This window comes from Cherax quadricarinatus, chromosome 55, assembly GCF_038502225.1.
Source record: "Cherax quadricarinatus isolate ZL_2023a chromosome 55, ASM3850222v1, whole genome shotgun sequence".
In the NCBI taxonomy this organism is placed as follows: domain Eukaryota; kingdom Metazoa; phylum Arthropoda; class Malacostraca; order Decapoda; family Parastacidae; genus Cherax; species Cherax quadricarinatus.
In genome coordinates, this window is record NC_091346.1 from 23,904,010 (window position 1) to 23,929,642 (window position 25,633).

Here is a 25,633-nt window from a genome sequence, read left to right on the forward strand (position 1 = left end):
TTTTTGGTAGGTAAGACACGTAGGCAACAGTTAGGTAACTTTATTCAGAAACGTTTCGCCTACGCAGTAGGCTTCTTCAGTCGAATACAGAAAATAGGCAGGAACAGTAGAGATGTGAAGACGATGTAATCAGTCCATCACCCTTGAAGTCGTAGATTTGAGGTTGTCAGTCCCTCAGCCTGGAGAAGTTCAGTTCCATAGTCAGGAACTATATCAGGAATTATTTTTCATTACCCAGTCAGACATACTATTTAATATTTAATCCTATTTATATAAAAATGTTTGATGTGGTTGAATACGATTTGTATGTGACCGGAAGGATTATAATTTTGATTATTTTGGGAACTCTCGGAATATAACCTCAGTTATTTTATGATAAATAAGACACATGTGCACCAGTTAGTTTATCCCCTTAGTCTGGAACAATGTTTCAGACTATGGAGCAAAACTTTGTCTCCAGGCTGAGGGACTGACCACCTCAAAACTACATCTTCAAGGGCGATGGACTGATCATATCGTCGACACACCTCTACTACTTCTACAGCCTCCTCTGTATTCGACTGAAGAAGTCTACTGTGCAGGCAAAACGTCCCGGAATAAAGATACCTAACTGTTGCACATGTCTTACTTTTCAGCTTGTCGGTATTGTATACTATTATCATATTTGATTCTTTTATAAACGGTAAGAATGCACTATCGAATGATTTATGAACTGTAAGAATATGATCTACATTTCCTCTTATGTGTAAGAATGTAATCCCAATTATAATTATTTTGTTTTATAAAACGTTTATTCACCATGTATATTTTTACAGCATTATGAATGAAAGCTTCAACTACTGACCAGTTATAATTTAAAGCATTTGTACATATTTACAGACAAAATATACGAGCAAATTCTGGCTATTATTGATAAAATCTACGTCGTGTGGCCTTACTGATTTGTAATGTTTATAAGCATCATACAACTTTTCCAGTTGAAGTTAACTCAAGTGACCTTGGAAGACGTCAGCGCTAGAAAGATCAAAGAGAAGTCACATAGTGAAAACCAGTGAGACTGAAATGGTGTTGGAATCTGTATTTTTTTAAGAGAAAAGAATAAAAACATTTGACAAAAGTTTGTGATTTTGGGGGTGTAACTTGATGGTGGAAAACAACGAGGGTAGCCGTGGGTAAAGGTGAAACTCGTTAATTGTAAAATAAGCTATACACATTTTGGGAAATTACTATGCGCAGATCCTTGTTTTTAAAAGGAGTGTAGAACCTAGCTTCGCTGCACAAGCGGACGTTTAACCACTTGCGTGGTCATCATCTGGTGACGACCCTTGTCAAGAGACACTTGTCCTGCTTCCTGACGAGCAAACCACTATCATCAACAAAACCAGTGTGTGTTTAGTATCTCCTATATTTATTATCTTGTGATACTTCATGAGCACAATCTCCGATGTAATGGGTCCTTCAGTATGGCATGTATGACATGCATGTTGCGTGTACCCTCAGCATGGTCAGGCATCGTAAGAAGTGTGTGACACTTCTGTTTTGGTTTGTTACTCCTTTCTCGTACCCTTTCCCTCCTACACATTGACTAACTTCATTCTTTCATAATATTTATCAGTTTTTCCTGTACCTGGCTTAGCCTCCCTTAACTTAATAATGGTCAGCCTGTGGGATAATAATGGTTCCAGATAGCGTAGCTTGGTTTTCTGTCTTGAAGTAAATCATGATGTAGGCAGCACATAAGCTACTCTATACCAGCTGTATCTCCTACTCCGTCTTCATCTCTTGACGTGACATTAAAGTAAACTGGCATCTCTGGGCTTCAGTCAAACTTTAGCTGTAACACAGTTTCACTTTTCCTATTCATTCATGTAGAAAGTTTTCCTCTCCATGTCCAATCCATTTATCATTTACGTGGAGTTGCTTCCTGTAACCCCTTGTCCTGGGCCCCCTGGAGTCCTCCGCGGGGGTAGGAGCCCCTTGCCCAGAATGGACGACCCCCCCTGGGAGTGGGGGTCGTCAGAACCACCTTCCCCTCCTCCCATTCCTCGGCTGGTGTACCAGCTGCTGCTGCAGGTAGAACTAGAGCTGTCACTATATGTGGCTGCTGCGGCGCTCCTTTATGCCTTTATGTTAGTCTTCCTTAACTCTGAGTGCCCACGTATTGTGGAGAAGAATCCCAGAAAGTTCAAGATTGATGGCGGCGAGCTAGCGGCGAGGAGGACCTTCATCGAACACACCAAGGAGGAGGTTAAGGTATGTCACTCTCTTCTACTTTCCTCTCGAGGAAGCCTTTTCATGTAACTTACGGTTTTCATAATTCGAGTACTTATAGGGACGTCAGGGAAATTCAGGGCAACTCTCTCGATGTTAACTATTCATTTTTTATTGTTACGAGTTATTTAAACTTTGTGATATTTTTTTTCTTGTGTAAGTGGTTGTTTTTAGTTCTGAGGGTTAATTTTAGTCTATGAGTTTTAGTGTGTATGAGTGTACTGTATATATAGCTGCCTTCTTATTGACGACAGTACTGAAGGACGTAGTATCAAGTTTTCTGTGAGTAATAACTTCCTTCCGGAATGTAAGGTCCTACTGTATATTCACTATCCTCTACCTTTCCCTCAAAGGAGGTTTCTTGACGCCATTGAGGAGCTTTTGATCCAAGGTATTTTACTTGCCTTCCTCTTCCTCGGATCGATCCTGATGGCCTCACATTCTCCCCAGACGCTGTATAACACTTATGAGTTTATTGCTCCCTCATGAATATAATAAATTATTCTTCCTTCCCAAGGGAAATGTATTCACCTAATTGTGGCTGTGCTTTTACTGTGGTAAAGTGATGTGGAAGTAAGTGCGAGACTGCACACCGGTACACTTATATGCCTTATACCTTTGAAGAGTTTCGAAAATTTATTATCTACTCTCTGAGCCCGGCCATGGGCTGCACACAGCTCACGTTACACATGTCCTGTATCCTTCCTGGGATGTTCAGAGCCTCAAAAGCACAAATAACCCGCACATATGAGAAAGAAACTTACAACGTTGTCATAAGTTTCCCTCTCGTACGTGCGGGTTATTTGTGTATTGTTCCAGTCACGGTATTGTGCATTTTTATTCTTCATAAGCTCCAAAACTTGACTCTTCGTCCTAAGATGTAATGTAACCTTTATTTGTCATATTTTCTAGACTCTTCAGGACAGGTCCTGTCACCTGTCCGTCTCTAACTTTCGTTGACCTGACAATATAGAATTACATTGAGCTTAAGAGCTATAAAAAATTGCAGACTATTTGCATTACATACATTATTATTATTACTTTCATAGAGAGCATTAAAACCAGTATGGGTTGTTCTTCAACTCTATATATCCTTAGTTAGGCCTCATTTAGATAATGCTGCACAGTTCTGGGCGCCATATTGCTGAATGGATATAAATGCACTGGAAAACGTACAGAGGAGGATGACAAAATTGATCCCATGTATCGAAAATCTTCCCTATGAGGATAGACTGAGAACCCTGAATCTGCACTCTCTAGAAAGGCGTAGAATTAGGGGGGATATGATTGAGGTGTATAAATGGAAAACAGGAATAAATAAAGGGGATGTAAATAGCGTGATGAAAATATCCAGCCAAGACACGACTCGCAGCAATGGCTTCAAGTTGGAAAAGTTCAGATTCAGGAAGGATATAGGAAAGCACTGGTTTGGTAATAGAGTTGTGGATGAGTGGAACAAACTCTCGAGTACCGTCATAGATGCTAATACGTTGTGTAGTTTTAAAAATAGGTTGGATAAATACATGAGTGGGTGTGAGGTGGACCTGACTAGCTTGGGCTACCAGGTCTGGTGCCGTGCTCCTTCATTAAGTGGAAGTGCCCTGACTAGGTGGTCATTGTTCTAGTCCGGGGAGGGGTGGCATGGACCTGCTTCGCATGGGTCAGTAGGCCTGCTGCAGTGTTCTTTCTTATGTTCTTATGTAACGCCTGGGGAATTGGGAGACATTCAGATTTGATTCAAAGACGGGGAGGACATCAAGGACGGGAGGTTCCTTGATGCCACGTACACCTCGCACGCTGTTGTGTACTGTACCACTTCTTTACCAGACATTGTACCACTTTGTTGTCAGACACTATACCACTTCTCTGCCAGACACTGTACCACTTCTCTGCCAGACACTATACCACTTCTCTGCCAGACACTATACCACTTCTTTGCCAGACACTATACCACTTCTCTGCCAGACACTATACCGCTTCTCTGCCACACACTGTACCACTTCTCTGCCAGACAGTGTACCACTTCTCTGCCAGACACTGTACCACTTTTCTGTCAGACACTTTACCACTTCTCTGCCAAACACTATACCACTTCACTGCCAGACACTATACCACTTCACTGCCAGACACTATACCACTTCACTGCCAGACACTATACCACTTCTCTGCCAGACACTATACCACTTCTCTGCCAGACACTATACCACTTCTCTGCCAGACACTATACCACTTCTCTGCCAGACACTATACCACTTATCTGCCAGACACTATACCACTTCTCTGCCAGACACTATACCACTTCTCTGCCAGACACTATACCACTTCACTGCCAGACACTATACCACTTCACTGCCAGACACTATACCACTTCACTGCCAGACACTGCTGGATACTATTAGCTGCTGCATTAAATATCAGTCATAACACTGACTACACACTATAGTACTAAATCCTCCTTGCATGACAAATTACATTGCTCACGGTAGCACATCACAATACTTTATTTTTATACAGTCTACCAGTGCTCTCTGAGGAATAATAATAATAATGTATACAGTGTGTAACTTCACGAATTCTGTACACTTCACGACACCATCATTTCACACTTAGGTATCAACCTGTCCTAAAACTGTCAGATTCTTACATTTCTTAATGTACGTTATTCAGGTTTGACTGGGTTAATTTTTTTTTTTATTGAGGAAATTTAACCAGTTATAACATACAATAACACAAGTGATATATAAAGGCGATCAAGACTTAATCCATGAATAGAAAATGGAGACCCACTGAGCAGACTGCAAGATAAAAAGAATTATGCATACAATTCAATGTCGACCTCCTTTTACAAACGATCTTCGGCGAAAGTAAAAAAAAACTTACGTTGCATGGGTGCTGCTCCTGACCCTCCCACCTTACATTAAGCATAACCATGCAGTTTCCTGGGGCACTCAGATACAAAATTCTGGTCTGCATCTCATCCACCAACCTATCTTCATTTTACAATCCTAGGTTTATTTTTACTTGATTTGCAGTATTAATTTTTGAACACTCCATGTAAACTTAAAAATTATTGTACTGTTTTCTTTACTTTAGGATAAGTTGCATAAACCTATAAAAATAGATATTAGAAAAGCAATTTGAAAAAGGCAGCAACATTGTGCAACACGGTGGCTGAGCAACAAGAGTAAGAAACGTTCAGAACTGCAAGTGTATCACTGTAGTGCGAGAATGAATTGTATCGAGACACATGACCCTAGCTGTCACACTTTCTAGACTGACTCTCACTAAAATATCACACTATCATCCTAACTGTGTACATGTCCAACATAAACTCTGTTAGTGATCTTAGCAATGCAGATACTGGTTGGTTGTTTAATATTACTCTGGATATATCGAACCCTTACTCACATTATTTAGTGTGTCTACTCTCTGTAAATCAAAGTTAGAGAGTGGTAAATGTGGCTTAGAACATTTTCTTGTATCATTTTGTCTTCTCGTCTTCAGTGTCTTCTTCCTTTTTTCTGACCCAGTTTGAGTAAACATTAGAATAGACTGCATTAAAAAAAACGTTAAGTACTGTATTACTGATGGTACTATTTTTTCCTTTCTTTTCCAGTCCATGAAAGAACGTCTCAACTTAACGAAGAAGGACAGAGACGTTACAGCAAGACAGATTCCAGAAGAAGTGGTAAATATTACTCATGATATATGTTATGTTTTATATTCCTCACTTCTATATTTTAGACTATCGTACAATATAAAAATGTTTTTGGCAAATGATTATCTCGTTATCTTTATTCTATGTAGACTGTGTATAGCATTATTTATTTTTTTTATTGTGCTAAAACTCTAATTGTTACAAAGCTCCTGGGGAAATAATGAGGGGGGAGGGGGGAGGTAAGCAATCAGGTTTAATTTGAGAAAGGGGTGGGTAGGTCCAATTACTTGAAATCCAGAGCCTTTTAGCAACCTCAAGATATCTACCCATCCTTGAAGGGAGAATATTGTATGTTCCACATTGTAGTTTCTTCAGCTTTTACTGATATGCTAGAGTTATGAATTCTTCATTTATCTTTCTGGTTTTTGGCCTTGTAGCATAGTTATTAGCATAATTTAATATAGGTATTTTCACATCTTGCATCTTAGGACACCTGTAGAATTAAATGTATACAATAAATAATGTTGAATCTGGATAAAGCAGTCATCATTATTAAAGTGTTTACATAAAGTAGTATACTTGTAATGTGTTGATTTTGAAATATTTGCAGTACATAATGTGAAAAACATGAAAAATGACAGACATACAGTGGACCCCCGGTATTCGATGGCATTGGTATTCGATAAATCTGGTATTCGATGCATTATATCGCAAAAAAATTTCCTCGGTATTCGATACGATTCGTACGAGACCTGTCCACATGTGGCCTGAACTGCCCCTTGTGTGCCAGTGTTTACAAGCCAGCCAGTGTGCGCGCATCTAAGGATACATTCGGTACATTCCATATTATCCATATTATCACTGTGTTTGGTGCTTGTTTCTGCAAAATAAGTCACCATGGGCCCCAAGAAAGCTTCTAGTGCCAACCCTGTGGATTAGTGCCAACCCTGAGAATTAGTATGGAAATTAAGAAAGATTTTGAAGGGTTTGGGGCTAACCCTGAGAAGCCTATACCAGTTGTGGAATACATTGTGCCTACTTCAAAAATTAAGGAAATGTGTGCACAGTGGGTTGAAGTGCAAACCTTTATGGATGAAAATCACCCTAACACAGCTATTACAATGACAATGTTGTGGCCCATTTTAGACAAATCGTAAAGGAACGGGAGGTACAGAGCTCTATGGACAGATTTGTTGTGCGACAGAGGTCCAGTGACTCGCAAGCTGGTCCTAGTGGCATTAAAAGAAGAAGGGAAGTAACCCTGGAAAAGGACTTGCTACCTCAAGTCCTAATGGAAGGGGATTCCCCTTCTAAACACTAACACCTCTCCCCTCCTTCCATCCCATCAATCATCACCAGATCTTCATTAATTAAAGGTAAGTGTCAATTATTTTATTGTTATTGTAATTATTCTATTGCATTAAACTTAATATTTCATGTAGTAAAATTTTTTTTTCATACTTTTGGGTGTCTTGCACGGATTAATTTGATTTTCATTATTTCTTATGAGGAAAATTGATTCGGTTTTCGATATTATCGGTATTCGATGAGTTCTCAGGAACGGATTAATATCGAATACCAGAGGTCCACTGTATTCTCCTTTCAAGAAAAGGGGTGTCTTTATGCTAGTGAAGGAGTAGTGATCCAAGGAATTAGAGCTGTCCTCCTTGGATTGAACCTGATTGCCTATCATTCCCTTACTCATGTATGATCCCTACAGGTTTAGTGCTTTCCTAGCACCACATCCTTTTTCTTTTCAATCTTTCTTCTGCACTTCTAAACTTGTTTTGTGAAATATTTTTGTATCTATTCCTTATTTCTTAATGTATACAGTGGACCCTCGGTTATCTGCCGTAATCCGTTCCAGTAGGCCGGCCTAGAACCAAAATGGCCGATAACCAAAATAATTATTCCCCTAAGAATTAATGTAAATACAATTAATCTGTTCCAGACACCCAAAAATATTCACAAAAAAATAAATTTTTTAGAGATTAATTATAGTTTTACATACACAAAACAATGAGAACTAATAAAATAAATACTGTACATGAAGAATTAAATCAGTATTACATACCTTTATTGAAGACTGTTGTTGGCTTACGAAGGATAGGGAGGAGAGTTTGTTTGGAAAGGGAATCCCCCTCCATAAGGACTTCAGGTATCAAAGCCCTATCTGGGGTTACTTCCCTTCTTTGTCTTTTAATGCCGCTAGGACCAGCTTGAGAGTCACTGGACCCCTGTCACACAAAATATCTGTCCAGAGAGCTCTATTTCTGGTGTCTCTCTAAGATTTCCCAGAAGTGGGACAAGGTTCTGTCACTGAACCTGTTACAGATGTAGCTTCTTTCAACTTGGTCAGCTTGCACCCTAGTCCATATTGCACAAATCTCCTTAATCTCTGAAGGCGGCACCTCCTTCACTTCTTCTTCCTCCTCCTCTGAAGCAAGTTTCTGAGCTGTGGTCTGTTGCTGTTCCAGATGAAACTCTTGCAGCTCTTCAGTGGTTAGCTCTTCCCTGTGGTCCTCCACCAACTCTTCCACATCCTCACCACTAACCTCCAACCCTATGGACTTGCCCAGTGATACAATGGATTCCACAACAGGCATAGGGTCCTCAGGTTCAGCCCCAAACCCTTCAGAATCCCTCTCTTGGAGACATTTTGGCCACAGTTTTCTCCAAGCAGAGTTAAAAGTTCTGGAAGTCACTCCCTCCCAAGCCTTACCTATAAGGCTTATGCAGTGGAGGATATTGAAGTGATTCCTCAAGAACTCTCTTAGGGTCAAATCTGTGTCCGAGGTCACTTCAAAGCACCTTTGAAACATTGCTTTGGTGTACAGTTTTTTGAAGTTAGAAATTGCCTGCTGGTCCATGGGCTGGATGAGACAGAATTCTACAGACAATAGGTCTACCAAGTTTGGAGGATGAGCAGGAGCATTGTCCAGTACCAGTAGGCACTTGAGTGGCAATTTATGTTCCAGGAGGTATTTTTTCACACTCAGGTCAAATACATCATTCACCCACTCTTTGAAAATTTGCCTTGTGACCCATGTATTATTGTAAGCCCTCCACATCACACACAATTTACTCTTGAAAACATTGTGTTTCTTGAACACTATGGGATTTTCAGAGTGATACACCAGTAAAAGCTTCACTTTGAAATCCCCACTAGCATTAGCACAGAACAAAAGAATAATCCTGTCTTTCATAGACTTGTGTCCAGGCAGGGCCTTTTCATTCTGCATAATGTAGGTCCTCTTTGGCATTTTCTTACAAAACAGGCCTGTTTCATAACAAATGAACACTTGTTGGGGGAGGAATCCTTTAGCCTCTACGTACCCCTTGAAATCTTGCACAGATTTTTCAACCAAACATTTATCAGAACTTTCAGCCTCTCCATGCCTTACCACACTGTGTATGCCACTGTGCTTCTTAAGTCTCTCAGACCAGCCTTTGCTGGCCCTAAATTCACTAACAGAAGCACTTGTTTCGTTATCACATTTACTTCTTTCACAATATCAGCTTTCTTGATTTGTTATTTCTTTGCCAGGATGGAAGTGATGGTAGATTTGTTTTTCACATACATCCTGGCAAAGTTCCAACACTCGCATACCACTCTCAAATTTTTCAATCACTTCTCTCTTAAATTCCATCGTGTTTCTCAATTTCTTTACCACAGGAACTTTACTAGGAACTTTCTTTGGGGGCCATGCTTACTTATTTCACAGCTGCATTAATAAATAACAAAGAAAAACATTGATTTATAGCAAAATGTTTGGATGAATGAGCAGAAGATTCCTCACTCAGCCAGCGACACAGCTACACTGACTCAGGAATGCACGAGCGTCGCCGGCTGATAAGCGTCCAATACGGCCGATAAGCAAAATAACAACCAATAACTGGAAGCTGAAAAACCGGCCGATAAGCGAGTTGGCTGATAAGCGGAACAGCCGATAACAGAGGGTTCACTGTATTAGCCAGTTGTTTATTTAAGCTTATTGAATAGTAACCTAATTTTTGTTGTTACAGCCAGTGGATGATAACAGCCCACTCAAGATGCCTCAGGTAGTGACCCATGGAGCTACACGCTACAGCCGCCTCGTCAATGAGGCAGAAAGTCCTAATAGTGAATTTATTGAAAGAACTCTTGCTCAGCAACAGGTGCGTTCTATGCTTGTTTTTTATTTTGTTATACACTACTAGAAGCATTATTTTAAGTCTGTATTTTCTAATAGAACTGAAAGTGAAAAACGTGGTGCCACAGTAAATCCTTGATAAATAAGATAATAACTAAAACAGAAAATTTGACCACACACAGACTAGTATATATATATCCATTTATTGGGGTGTGCAATTTAAATAGCCAGAGGTGGACCAAATCCAATGTATCCCATGGCTGTCCAGTAAAGTTGTACCCTTAATAAAATGGACCAACTCTCTTAATTGCAAGTGTGTCCATTATAGCACAGGCTTCGTCCTAGACACATCCATTTTCACTGTTCCTGGGTAGCAGAGCCCGTGTCTCAGCCCACATCAGTTTGTTATTGTCAGTGTATGCTGTTATATACCATCCATCATCATTTCGTCTCCAATATTCCTTGGACGTAGTGTTTTTACATTACAGTACAATACTACTCTATAAAAGTACCATGTACAGTTTAATAAACAGTGGCCTCTTAATTAAGCAAGTAAAAATGCCAGTAGGTGTGTGACCTTGACTATTAAGTAAAAATTTGAATTAAGCTTAACTGTCTACTAGAAAAGTTTAGAAAAATACTGTACTCTACATACTGTAGAGTACAGTTAAAAGTACATTTAACTCTTGCTTTGCAGGTATAGGTACAGCCGTACTGTACACTACTGTCTTGTAATATTGTACTCTACTTTATTCTTAGTATGTCTGGTAGTCCATCAGTATAGCAGGCTAAATACACTTCATTGGGCATTTTGGTGTCCAGTAGTTGATTGATTAAGCAGACTACATCTGCTTAATTGAAACTTCCAATGTGACTTATTTCTACTGAAACAGATACCCCTTTTCCCCTATTAGTCCATCTTATGGACGTTTCCTTTGTGTGAATGTACACTAATTTCATATTATCCTGTGAATATGTTGTACGTATATGGTATTCACCGAGTACTGTTGACATGATACAATATGTTTTTGTTGACCAATTTTATGATGGTGAAAGTGTTGAATGATGATGAAAGTTTTTTCTTTCCTTTTGGGTTTATCTTTTTTTTTGGGGGGGGGGGTCACCCTGCCATGGTGGGAAACGGCTGACGTGTTAAAATAAAAAAAAAAATAATAATAAAAATATTTAAAGTAAGACTAATACAGGAACAGTGGGACACAGTTTGTGACTCCTGCTTGGTGGAACTGGAGCATTACTTTATACTTACAATACATACACCCTTAGTACACCACAGAATAGGTATTTCTTGTGCAAATTATTATATTGGGAGATATCAGCAAAAATAGTACATTTATTTTTGTCATGCATGACTTCTCTGCTTCCAGTGATGGAGTAAGGGTTAGGTTATTTTAGGTTGTGTTGTGTAAAAAGTTCTTTTACTGGGATTTTTTTTTTTTAACACATTGGCTATTTCCCACTGAGGGCAGGTGACCCAAAAAAGAAACACTTCCACCTTTTTTCACACTATCATTACTTGGAAGTAGCTACTCTTAACTCAGGCACTGCTTGGCTATTCTTATGGTGGTGTATTTACAAAATATCTAGATGATCCCAAATTGGCATATAAGAGGTTACAGACATGTAGATTGGCCTTGGCATTCATCACACATCATTTCTCCAAGCAAGTTGGGATTTACTAGGAAAAATATATTATAATTTGTTCTTAAAACTTATCAGTACTTATACTGTAACATGGTAGTCTATAGAAAAATGGGTTTTGCTGTGTGTAAATTGAGCCTAGAATCTCTCTTCTCTGAAATGCGGTATTGCCACTTAGCAGTGAATGACTTTAATTTATACAGAGATTTGATTTTTATTTTTTATTTGTGATCAAAAATTTACATAGCTTGGTACATGTTACTGGGTTCAGCCAATTGATGTATCTTTAAGTGAGGGCTTATTCTTTCTTTCTTTCAACACATCAGCCGTATCCCACCGAGGCGGGGTGGCCCAAAAGGAAAAATGAAAGTTTCTCCTTTAACATTTAGTAATATATATACAGGAGAAGGGGTTACTAGCCCCTTGCTCCTGGCATTTTAGTCATCTCTTACAACACGCGTGGCTTACGGAGGAAGAATTCTGTTCCACTTCCCCATGGAGGTAAGAGGAAATAAACAAGAACTAGAAAGAAAATAGCAGAAAACCCAGAGGGGTGTGTGTATATATATGCTTGTACATGTATGTGTAGTGTGACCTAAGTGTAAGTAGAAGTAGCAAGACGTACTTGAAATCTTGCAAGTTTATGAGACAGAAAAAAGGACGCCAGCAATCCTACCATCGTGTAAAACAATTACAGGCTTTCGTTGTACACTCACTTGGCAGGACGGTAGTACCTCCCTGGGCAGTTGCTGTTTACCAACCTACTACCTAGGCGAGGGCTTATTTATACTAAAAAAAGAAAACATGTTTAAGTGATTCACGTTAAATGAATGTTGGGAAATAAAATGTCTGCTGCACTTAAATTTTTCTTTTCATTTTTTATGTACTGCAGATGATTATGAACCAGCAAGATGGGCAGCTTGACCAGATAGCATCATCAATGGGGACTCTCAAGAACATGTCACGTCAAATTGGCCAAGAGGTCGATGAGCAAGCTGTGTAAGTGATGTCTTCTCATTAGTCTTTCTTATTATATGTACATTGGTACATAAATAATTACTATAAATGTACCAATATTTTGTCAAAATTGCATTAAACTTGTGTGGAAGTTACAGTGAAGATTTTACTTTATACAGTATATGTTTAGGGAGTGAAGAGAAAGGGTAAAAAAAATATACAGTACTGTAAAGTTGAAGTTTGTTAGAACACCAGAAATATGGTAAAAAAAAAAAAGAAAAATAATAAAAAAAATATATATAATTCAATATGGTCTTGCCAGTAACAAGAAGTTTTAATGAAATATAAAAATCTTAATATGAAATAAAGTTTATTAGAAAATATAATACTTGACTATCCATTGTAATATCCAATACATGGTTTAAAGAAATAAATATGAGATATTTCAACCATATTTCACACTCAAGTATGAGTGAATAACAGTAGTAGAACAGTACAATATAAAGTACAGGGAGGAGAGAAGAGAAGAGAATGAATGAGTACAGCCTCTCCTCACTTAACGATGGAGTTCTGTTCCTAAGACCACATGGGTTTGTGTCAACCATCTTTAATATTTTTTTTTTTTTAATGTTACCTTTGCACCATTTATAACATTTCTGGTATATTATTAAATGTTTATACAGTATTGTACTGTATATTGAAATAAACAGAATAGAGGAAATCAGCTCTAATATACATTATTTAGGTATAAATACTGGTCAGAGAGCCCATCGTAAGTCTGAGGTATTGGTAAATGAGTATGTCGCTAAGTGAGGAGAGATTGTATTTACAGCTGGGTGACAGAAGAGGGCAGAGGGGACTAATGATCAGCTCAGGTGACACCACAAGGTTGAACTGAGAAAGGAGAGGTATACAATAACCTTTAACCTTTTCAGGGTTGCCAGGCCCTCTCTGAGACTTGTTCTCAGGGTCGCCAAATTTTCAAAAAAAAAAATTAGTTTTTCTTATGAAAAGATAGAGAATCTTTTCCTGATCATAATGACACCAAAAGTATGAAATTTGAAGTAAAACTTACGGAATTATGCTCTCGCGAAGTTAGCGGTCTAGACGATGTTTACGCATCGGCGATTTTGCCCACTTTGAGCCCTATTTTCGGCCAATTCCACTGTACTAGTCGACAAAAATCATAACTATTTCGCTAGAACTCCATTTTTTTTCTATCGAATGAGTACAAGAAACCACCCATTTACCGATTTCAACTATCCAATAAAGTCAGAATTTAGCAATTTTGCCAATTTCACACAAATTTCAAAAGTTACCAATTTCCAAATAGGGCCCAGAATAAACAAGAAAGACATTCCTGGCACTAAAATAACATTTCCTCTGTTCATTAGTCACGTCCCCACGACCCTCTTACATTCTTCTGCTTTCCACTTTGAATTTTTATTCTCACAAAAAATAGAAAATTTACAGTTATGCAGACTACTGCATTAGTGTAGAAATGGTATAAATAATATCAGCGCACTTGTGAAAGAATATTAGACTCACCAGTTGACATGTATTGGACGCGTAGCATGATTTGTTTACTTTTGAACTTTGGTAAAAATCGAACATTTCTGCTACTTTGAGCTCAATTTCAAGGTACTTTTCATTGTTAAACCAGTCAAAATCATCTCAATTTCTGTAATATGTCTTCCATTCTATAAAATCAGACCAGGAAAACTAGAATACAACAATAACTACCATACGAAAATACAATGCAAAGTCGGTTTTAATCCAAAAACACAAAGTTTTTTTTTTCTCATTACGCACTGTGTGCTGCAGGATTTTTTTTTATACATGTACTGTGCACACTGACCACATAGACCCATTCTTTCATATGTAGGCCTACCAGCTTTCTCTCACTAGATTTGAGGGCGCTAGAATTTAGGCATACTAGTACGTCAAAAACCCTGGTGCGTAAGCAGTACTAGTGCGTCCAAAACCCTGAAAGGGTTAATAGACTGGTGGTACTGTAAAGGTTTTTTTTTTATTTTTTGCAACAAACCGGCTATATCCCACCAAGGCAGGGTGACCTAAAAAAAAAAAAACTTTCGATTTTCTTTTTAAATTTAGTAATTTATACAGGAGAAGGCATTACTAGCCCCACTGTAGAAATTGTTGGAATTAATAACATCAATCATCACATCACAGTAATGGTAAATATATGGTCAGTTTCTGTTAGGAAACATAGTTATTTAAGACATGGATACAATTGGTAAATCCTGGAAACAATACCATTAGGTTGTTTTGTATAGCAATTTTTTAATTTAAAACTGCATAATTAAAATGTTTGAAAGCTATAAATTTTATTTCTGCTTATTTTGGTGGGAATTTATCACATGTGGGTCCTTCCATTTAACATCTAGCATAGTGTGCGAATAAGGAGCATGTCTGCTACAGATGTAGGTAAACCATTGCTGGAATAAAAGAACTAGTTTTCAAGAAGAAACCGGACCACTACCTGTTGCAAGTACGTAATATATAGCCAGGGTGTGATAGTTGTGTAGGTTTGCAAGCTGCTAACAGCAACAGTTTGATTAACCAAGTAGTCAACAAGGAAGTGTAGTTACAGACGTGAAAATCCACATGTTGATTTCAGGGATCATTGTCACTGTGCCTGCCTGTTCTCTCACCAGGCATCCTAGTAGGTCCGAGCAGTCAAGCTGTTGGTGCTAGCAGCATACTCCTGTATATGCAGGCACCAACCCAGCTGATCAGGAACTGACTCGAGGAACTTATCAAGTTCGCTTTGGAAGATGGATCTCTTGGTAATTTCCCTTATATATGAAGGGAGGGTATTGAAAAGTCTTGGTCCCTTTACACTTGTTACCCTTGAAACTGGTCATAAGTATATCACAGGTATACAGTAAATATTGAAGTAAAGGCTGAACAGATGTAAGGATAGCTTGGCAATTTTGCTACCTCTATGCATTGTTATGTATAGGCACCTAATCTCCAAGTACCCAATGTTTTAAGAGAAAGAGAAATGAAATGCAAAATGTATTTGCATGATAATTTTTACATACATTACTTCACTCTTGCAGGATGTTGGATGATTTTGGTCATGAGATGGAGAACACTCAGAGCAAAATGGAAAATACACTTAGTAAAATGGCCAAAGTCATGCACTTGTCTAATGGTTTGTATTTTAGTATAAGTTTACTGTACTGTATTTTTATCATTAAGAAAATAGAAATAAGGAAGATGGAAACAAAAGTAAGTGATAAATGTATTATATTCATTGGGATTTAATATACAGAGAGAGACCTTATAGAGCATGCTTAAGTTTTTTTTTATTTGAATCCTATTCATTTTTGTCTGAGTTTATGCACTATAAGTTTTTAAAATGTGGCTCAGACATGAAATTTCTATTATGAACTAGAAAATTGTACAGTGAAATGTTTGTTGTTGTTATATGATGAAATGAGTGGTGTTATCCACCAAAACAGATCACCCACAGCAGTCTACTGTGCAAATGAGCTATAACTGACATGTCCACTCCTAAATATCTAAATACATTCAATTCTTCCATTCTCCCTCCAATCTGATGTTCAGTCTATCATTGCCTAGATTTTGTTATTCTTATTACCTTGCTCTTTTATATGTTCACTTTCAATTTCCTGTTACATACCCTCCCAAATTCATGTATTGTTCCAGCCTTTATAATTTTCCTTCAGAATCCCCTAAAAGAACTGTGTCATCATTAAAGAGCAACTGGAATAATTCACACGCTGTATCACTCATCAGCATTCAGTCACACACCCCTTCCCAACACCCTAGTGATTACTTCTTTTACAGTCCCATCTATAAATGTGGTAACCACAATGACATCACACATCCCTTGTCTAAGTACTACTTTCACTGGGATATAGTTCCCATCCTTCCTACATACCTAAACCTGAACCTCATTTTCTGCTTCAATATTCTTAACTGCTTTTAGTAGCCTACCTCATATGTACAGTGTCAGAGGATGCAAGCTCTGAAAGCAAGAGCTCTCGCCATTTAGCTGTGGGTGTGCATCACTCGGGCAACTTTCTCTTAACATTTCCAATATCTGCAACTAATATGCATCTAGACCCACAGACCCTTTGTATTGCAGGAGTTCTCCATCTTTTTGTCCCCATTCATATTGAGTATTAAGTATTTGCAGCAAAGTGATAGTTGACCAGGATGGTCTGCATAGTCTAAACTGCTCAAGTTACAAAGATTTGCATGTTGGACAAAATGAAGTCAAGGAGATCAAGAGAAGCCTTGCTATAGCCCTGTGCTCAGCCAAGTGAAAGCTTTGGGCTGTACTGCCCAACTACTTGTTAGTGCAAGCTGACAAGTAGAAATGAAGACAATGAAAGATTCTTTCTTACCATTATTTTCATTTTCACTAAGTTGCATGCTGTGGTTGTTAGATTCAGTAACACCAGTGGTAGTTTGTCTTGCAAACTCATTTCTGACAGATTTTCCTGAAATATTGTACATGCTGTAAAATACCCGTCGGTACATAGCATTTATATGACCTTCATACATAACTGTGAATTAGGTGCTTCTCTGCTAGGCCTATGTTTTACATACATTTGCTTCACTTTTCAGTAATTTGGAAATATGAACATTTTTGAGATAGAGGTCTGCCATCACAAATCCAGCATCATTGGGACCTGTAGTGTGCCGGATTATTGAGTTTGCCAGATTACAGAGTGGTAGGTTAGAATACACTTAATAAAGTTAACCAACTTGACTTGTACAAGAAAGATCATTGAACATCAGCAAAAATCAAACATTTCCGCTACTTTGAGCTCAATTTCAAGGTACTTTTCGTTGTGAAACCAATCAAAATCATATATTTCTGTAATATATCTTCCATTCTATCAAATGAGACCAAAAAATGAGAATACAACCATAAAAACCATACAAAAATATACTGCTGAGAAGTGAACTCCATTATTTATTGTCCGATTTTTTTCACTTTTGGTGTACGTTAAGAAGCATCTTTCCATCATACATTGCCCAAGTTTCAATAAGATAGCCCAACAAACAATTGGGAAAAAAAAAATTACCAAAAATCATAAACGGAAAGCCCAAGCCAGGTACTGGAAATAAGTCACTTTGTCTGACTTTTTTGGGTTATCCTTGGTTCTCTGTACATATGCTGCTATGTATTCAAATTCAAATTTTTATTTCTGTGCAAGTTTACAATGTGATTGACATGTTGTAGATAGGGAGTTTACAGTGTGTAATTACAATAATGATTTGCAGTGCAGAGAGAGCCACTATTGTGCCTAGGCATTATGGACAGACTAAATTTAATGGGTTACAGATGTATGATATTCTATGCAACTGTATTTGTGTATATCTGAATAAATTTACTGCTATTCTGCTGACTGAGTACAAGAAACCGCCCATTCACCTATTTCAACTACCCAATAAAGTGGTCAGAGATTGACAATTTCGCCAATTTCACACAAATTTCAAAAGATGCCAATTTCAGAATAGTGTCCAGAATAAACAAGGCAGACATTCCTGGCACTAAAATAACATTTTCTCTGCTCATTAGTCATGGCTCCAGGCCCCTCTTATATTACTCTTGCTTACCATTTGGAATTTTTATTCACACAAAAAAATAGAAGATTTACTGTTATGCAGACTAATGCACTATTGTAATAATTGTATAAATACAGTAATGTCAACCCATTCATGACAGCATACAGTGGACCCTCGGTTATCAACCGTTCCTCTTATCAGCCAGCTCGATGATCGGCTGTTTTTTCGGCTTCCGGTGATCAGCCGTTTCGGACATGTCCCTCTGCCGGCTGGGGTCGCTTGCGTGTCAGTATGGCTGTCTCTCTTGGTGTGTGAGGAAGCTTCTGCTCATACATCCAAACATTTCACTTGTTTTCCATTGTTTTTTATGGGTTTTTGCAGTGCAACTGCAAAATAAGTAACCATGGCTCCAAAGAAAGTTCCTGTGGTAAAGAAGATGAGAAATGCCATGGAATTTAAGCATGAAGTGTAGCAGGCATGCAGGGAATGTAGTAGGCATGCAGGGAGTGTAGCAGGCATGCAGGAAGGGTAGCAGGCATGCAGGAAGTGTAGCAGGCATTCAGGGAGTGTAGCAGGCATTCCAGAAACCAGCATTAGTCTTTAATAAATGTATGTAATACTGATTTAATTCTTAAAAAAAAAAAATATTTTTTGTGAATATTTTTGTCTGGAACAGATTAATTGTATTTACATTAATTCTTATGGGAAATATTATTTCAGTTTTTCGCCATTTCGGTTTTAGGCCGAGCTTTTGGAACGGATTACAGTCGATAACTGAGGATCCACTGTACTGGAATTTGGACTGGCCAGTCAAACACATATTGGATAATGACGTTTGCTTACTCTTGAACATCAAGAATCGAACATTTCAAGGTACTTTTTGTCTTGAAAGCAATCAAAATCATATCTATTTCTGTAATATATATTCCATCCTATCAAATGAGACCCCAGAAAAAGAATACAACCATAAAAACCATATGAAAATATACTGCTAAGGGGCAGCCAATAGCTGAGAAGTGAACTCCGTTATTTGTTGTCCGATTTCTTTCATTTTTGGTGTATGTTAAGAAGCATCTTTCCATCATGCATTGCCCAAATTTTTAGTTTACTAAAAATCATATATGGCAAGCCGAAGCCAGGTACTAAAAATAAGTCACTGACTTTTTTGGGTTTTCCTAGGTTATTTTTTTTATTATCACACTGGCCGATTCCCACCAAGGCAGGGTGGCCCGAAAAAGAAAAACTTTCACCATCATTCACTCCATCACTGTCTTGCCAGAAGGGTGCTTTACACTACAGTTTTTAAACTGCAACATTAACACCCCTCCTTCAGAGTGCAGGCACTGTACTTCCCATCTCCAGGACTCAAGTCCGGCCTGCCGGTTTCCCTGAACCCCTTCATAAATGTTACTTTGCTCACACTCCAACAGCACGTCAAGTATTAAAAACCATTTGTCTCCATTGACTCCTATCAAACACGCTCATGCATGCCTGCTGGAAGTCCAAGCCCCTCACACACAAAACCTCCTTTACCCCCTCCCTCCAACCTTTCCTAGGCCGACCCTTACCCCGCCTTCCTTCCACTACAGACTGATACACTCTTGAAGTCACTCTGTTTCGCTCCATTCTCTCTACATGTCCGAACCACCTCAACAACCCTTCCTCAGCCCTCTGGACAACAGTTTTGGTAATCCCGCACCTCCTCCTAACTTCCAAACTACGAATTCTCTGCATTATATTCACACCACACATTGCCCTCAGACATGACATCTCAACTGCCTCCAGCCTTCTCCTCGCTGCAACATTCATCACCCATGCTTCACACCCATATAAGAGCGTTGGTAAAACTATACTCTCATACATTCCCCTCTTTGCCTCCAAGGACAAAGTTCTTTGTCTCCACAGACTCCTAAGTGCACCACTCACCCTTTTCCCCTCATCAATTCTATGATTCACCTCATCTTTCATAGACCCATCCGTTGACACGTCCACTCCCAAATATCTGAATACATTCACCTCCTCCATACTCTCTCCCTCCAATCTGATATCCAATCTTTCATCACCTAATCTTTTTGTTATCCTCATAACCTTACTCTTTCCTGTATTCACTTTTAATTTTCTTCTTTTGCACACCCTACCAAATTCATCCACCAATCTCTGCAACTTCCTAGGTTGTCTACACACATGCTGCTATGTATGATAATGTATGTAGAGTAAATAGCTTTTTTGTTTGTTTTATGGTGCATTACAAGTGTATATCACAATTAGCCCTGTGCTATACTCTGTTTTCTCTAATATAAGCCGTAAGACAAGGATAGGAGGGTGGTACTTGTATCGTATATCCTCTTCATACCTCCGTCAAACCGCTCAGTATTATGCCAAATATTATTCATTCTGCAGTATTTAACATTTTTATGTTACTTATATTGTTTATTATGTCATATTAGATCAGTTGTGATAGGCAAATAAGCTGTAGTTTTGATATTAGCGTAATAAAGCATATTCCCCTGCATCACGAGACTAAGCTCACGGCAACCGACTGGCTTCAAAGCCACCACATCTTTAATGGACAATGTACTGTGTATGTGCTTTACACAACAAGATTTCTTTTATTCATTGGAACTATGGCTAGGGCTATAAGTAAGCAGGTTATAACAATAAATGAAGAGAAAGAAATTGGAATGACTTGTGCAGCAAGTAGCACCACCAAACAGTAGCAGCAGGTTGGTGTGGCGACTCTGGAAATTTGAAATTATGCTAGCCGAAATTAGTGCTGAATAACTGATGGAACCGGATGTCTCATTGCCGGATTTATGATGGCGGACCTGTAATAAGTATTGAAATTAATGTAGGTGAATATGCTATAGAACTTTTGGTATAGTGTACTCTATAACTGTCCCTTGTAGTAATTCCTATTTATAAATATTTAAGTTTTTTGACTATGCCTCAGAATTGTTTTTATATTGCAGATCGACGTCAGTGGGCTGCAATTGGTGCACTTTCAGGAGTCTTAGCTGTAGTATTAATCCTTTTCTTTGTACTTTGAATTTATGTATAAAGGTATACATATACAAAAAATAGGTTATTGTTTGTATGAAACTAACACAAAAGTATTTTGAGCATTTATTTAAATGCTGTAGAACCCTAGTTATTTGCACAGATTTAGAATGTACTAACCTAAAACTTTTATTTATACTTTGCTAAAGATTTTAAAATAGAAATAGAAGATAAAGTGCTATTTAAAATTTAAATAATGCAGTAAAATTATCTTAATAAATTTGGTATTTATTTTAATCAGGAGGAAGTACAAAACCTGTAGGGATCATGCGACTCCTAGGGGATGAAGTAATCAGGATAAGTCCAATTGTTTGGATTCAGAATCCCTCACTAGTACCAAAGCACCTCCCTTGAGGGGGACTAGGCTTCGTAATATAAAAACATTAGTACTGTGGATTATAAGTTGAAGAACAAGGGCTCAGCATTGCTATTACTGTTATATAGCATACTAACAAACAACTGCAGATCACAAACTGCTTGTTTGGAGAAAGTAAATCTAGTGAATTTATTATATTTTATGCTGTTAATTAATGTGGCTAAAAGAAAGCAGATTTTGTTCATTGTGCTTTATAAAAATAGATGCTATTTAAGGCCATTAAATTAGGTTTAAGCTTTCTAGGTATGTCGAGGTAAAAATTAAACTATGACTTACGGAATGTTTCTGGAAATACACATCACACTAATAGTGCTAAATTTGTACAAATCTTTAATTGCTGGAAATGTATATTATATTGAAAAACCAGCACTAACCCTGTACAAATCATACTGCTCATGGAAATTGTGATAGTTGAAAGATCAGTGTTTTTTAAATGTTTTACTTTATAAGAATGAATTTGCATGTAAAATTTTATTATGTTCCAAGTGATAAAACACCATCATAAATTTTTAATATCTGTCCAGCTTGTATTTATGACTGAACTAATTTGATTCCAATCATAAATACAAGTTTGACACAGTGTAGTAATTTTTTTTTAACACACTGGCTGTCTCCTACTGAAGTAGGGTGACCCAAAAAAGTAACGCTTTCACCATCATTCATACTATCACTGTCTCGCCAGAGGTACGCAGATATGACAGCTCAGGTGACCCTCGAAACAGCAAATATCCCCACCCCTCCTTTAGAGTGCAGGTACTGTACTTCCCACCTCTAGGACTCGAGTCTGGCTAATTGGTTTCCCTGAATCCCTTCACAGAATTTTACTGTATCCACAAAAAGAACTAAATTTTTAAATATTGTAGTAGAGAGCCATGTGAAGAATTGGAAAACATTGAACCAATAGGTCAGAAATTCTTCTGGAATATAGAGCTAAATTTTTGAGAAATTGAACAGCTTTCTGCTATAAGTGTGGAATCAGCCAGGTCATGATGGCTGTGGGTTTCCAGGCCACTAGCACAAATAGCCTGGCTAACCAGGCAGTTAAGAAGGTCTGGCCCCAGGCTGGGCTGCAGGTGTATGTGAGCCCTTGAAACCTCTTATAGGTATATGAATGTCCTTGCCCCCCAAAGAAAAATTTTAATTTTATGTTTTATCACTTGTAAAATAGTACCATTTTAAAACTTATTTTGAGAGTAAATATTTCCGGATTCATTCCTTAAGCCTCGGTACTCTCGTACAACTTTTCAAGGAATTATGTCTCTCCACAATAATAATGAAGTACTTTCCTAATTGGATATGCCTTGATGTTGGTGAGAGAGAGAGAGACTTGATCCAAAGGAATTCTACCTATCCTCAGATTGGATGTGATTGCTTCTAATCCCCCAGGCACTGTATGTCTCCTATAGGGTTTATACTCTCTTTTCTTCCCATAAACTGGATTGTTTTATAAAAGATATGACTTAGTTGTGTGCCATTGAATGTTTGTGATCAATAAATATTGAAAACTGAGTGATAAAATGTGCAAAAAGGCAAAGGGTTCTGCTATATAAATGATTTTTGAATATCTTCATAGCTTATAAAATCTTTATCAGGAGAGCATAAATATTTTGTAATTGAAAATATTGAATGGTTTATTTGGATATGCTAGTTTGTACAGTGTAACTTAAGTACCATATGTGGTAATTTATTAGGAAGTAGATTTTTTAATATGTTTTAGATATAGTCTAGGTCCACATTGTGACCCTGTTGTCTTCCTGTGTACTGTAACTTAATCCTATATTGACTTCTTTTCATTTGCTTGAAGCTCTATAATTGTAGCAGCTTTAAGATTTTTAAATCACATTATATAATTTTTAATTATATGATTTAATTTTAGCCATTGCTACTTCAGTAACTTTTAATTAAATCATAATACTATGTTTTTATATGGGTTTTGAGTGCTGCAGTGAGGTGGCCATTAAAGGCAGTGGAGATGTCCTGTTTGAGAGCAATATGATGCAGAGAATTTGGAGCATAGAAATTAAACTGATACAGGGTCACCAAGGATATAATTCAGAGGGCTGAGGAGGAATAGTTGCCAGAGAGGATAGGATGATTATATAAATTTGGAGTGGAAGATAGAAAAGGTATTTACCCCAGGAATGGTTGGAAGGAGGAGATAAGAGAGGCTTTTGAGTTTTAGGGGCTTGAACATCCAGCACAGCACATTTGTACAAGTGAATACAAACAAGTGGTTTTTAATGAACATGCTGTTCCAGGACTTGAGTCCTGGAGGTGGAAAGGGCAATGCCTGAATTCTGAAGGAGTGATAGGGATATTGTGAGCAGAGGGTAATCTGATATGTGACCTTAGCACACTTCTGGAAAAATGACTATTGAGTAAATGTTGGTGAATGTATTTTCTTTAGGTCACCCTGCCTTGGTGGGAGATGGCCATCGAGTTATAAAATAAATAATTTATATACAATGTATACATATAAATTATTTTATAACTCAGTGGCCATCTCCTGCCAAGACAGGGTGACCCAAAGAAAACACATTCATCAACATTCACTCATTCACCTTCTTTCAGAAGTGCTAATAATTTATGTATTATATACACACACAGGCTTGAACTCTTTAATTTGCTGGGTTAGGTTCCTGGGAGATGACTCAAATCATGAAGCCATGAATAGGAAATTTTGTATATCCTAGTTTTTTTTTAATTAGCTGTTTCCCCAGGAAGCTAGGGTAATCCATGAAGGGAAACACATTTAGTAGATGTCTTGCCAGAGGTGCAGGTAACACAGTTCAGATGCATTGTCCTCCACACACCAGCACCCTCCTCTCCTTCCGAGTGTACATACTGTATTTCCCACTTCCAAGGCTCAGGTCCAGCATCTCTTCATATTAAGTCTCTTTCACTTCCCTCCAACCCTTCCTGGAATGATCCCTACATTTCTTGCTACCCTGTATTTATACACCCTCTTCACTACCTTATTCTGCTTCATCTTGAGTGGCCTCCACACTTGGCATTTTGGAGTTTTGTAACTCCAAACATTTCTGTGGCCCCAGTTCTGCACATAATGTTTAAACCACACATTGCTCTCAACCATGACATCTCCACTTGCTTCCAACTTCATTGATGCAGTATTTGAAGACCATGCCTTCTCACATGTGTTGTATCGCTATACAGTGGTACCCCCGAGTTTCGTACATAATTTGTTCCAGAAGGCTGTTCGACTGCCATTACCAAACGAATTTATTCCCGTAAGGAATAATGTAAATTAAGATTAGTCTGTTTCAGACCTCCAAAAATACACTTACATAATTGTCTGAGTTGGGAGCAGTATGAAACTCAGGGTACCACTGTACTTTGATATAATTCCCTTCCCCTCCTTACTTTCCACAGATGCCTCAACACATCCTTTCCCCTGCATCTGTTCTATGGTTTGCCTTGTTTATCAGTTTAACAATGAGATGTTGAAATATTAAGAAAAAAAGTTTATTTCTATAAATATTGATATATATTTTATTTTTTAAAGAAACTATGAATATGAAAAGTTCATCAAAAGCTAAAAGTTCAGGCATTTTTTTTTTCCTCTGTATACAATATAGTTTTCAGAATTGCCCACATATTGGTTACCTTGTTATTCATAACATTTATCCAGTTGCTATAAATGAATAAAATGTCAGAACCATTTCTGGAACAATTTACCAAAAACCTGCACTTAAAAAGAACCATGTGATGATTCATTTCGTCCTGGACCATTGTCAAGTCACATGTTGAGAGTCTGCAATGGTCCAGGATGGACCAAAAGGTTGTCAGAGTTCTTCTAAGTGTAGGTTTTTTGTGCATTACAAATGTTTCAGTGAAAAGAGTTCTATATGCTTAGGTTAAGCACTATTACAGCTTTTTCAGTGTATATCATTTACATATTAGGTAAACAGGTCACTATGCAATGTGTGT

At 37.9% G+C, this 25,633-nt stretch overlaps 1 protein-coding gene across 1 annotated transcript; it reads left to right on the plus strand.

Annotated features, from left to right (window-relative positions):
- The first annotated feature begins 1,387 nt into the window (after positions 1 to 1,387).
- LOC128698974 (syntaxin-6) lies at positions 1,388 to 22,530 on the plus strand. Its single transcript, XM_053791460.2, has 6 exons — positions 1,388 to 2,253; positions 5,888 to 5,959; positions 9,956 to 10,087; positions 12,614 to 12,720; positions 15,765 to 15,859; positions 21,222 to 22,530. Exons 1-6 carry the CDS (start codon positions 1,888 to 1,890, stop codon positions 21,296 to 21,298), a joined length of 849 nt encoding a protein of 282 aa, XP_053647435.2. The 5' UTR covers positions 1,388 to 1,887; the 3' UTR covers positions 21,299 to 22,530.
- Positions 22,531 to 25,633: the final 3,103 nt, after the last annotated feature.

Excerpts from the sequence above, each read along its gene's own strand:
- LOC128698974 (XM_053791460.2), top strand. The coding sequence starts at position 1,888 with ATGTCCAATCCATTTATCATTTACGTGGAGTTGCTTCCTGTAACCCCT. Across the intron at positions 10,088-12,613 it reads GAACTCTTGCTCAGCAACAG|ATGATTATGAACCAGCAAGA; the intron begins GTGCGTTCTATG and ends TATGTACTGCAG. Across the intron at positions 12,721-15,764 it reads GAGGTCGATGAGCAAGCTGT|GATGTTGGATGATTTTGGTC; the intron begins GTAAGTGATGTC and ends TCACTCTTGCAG.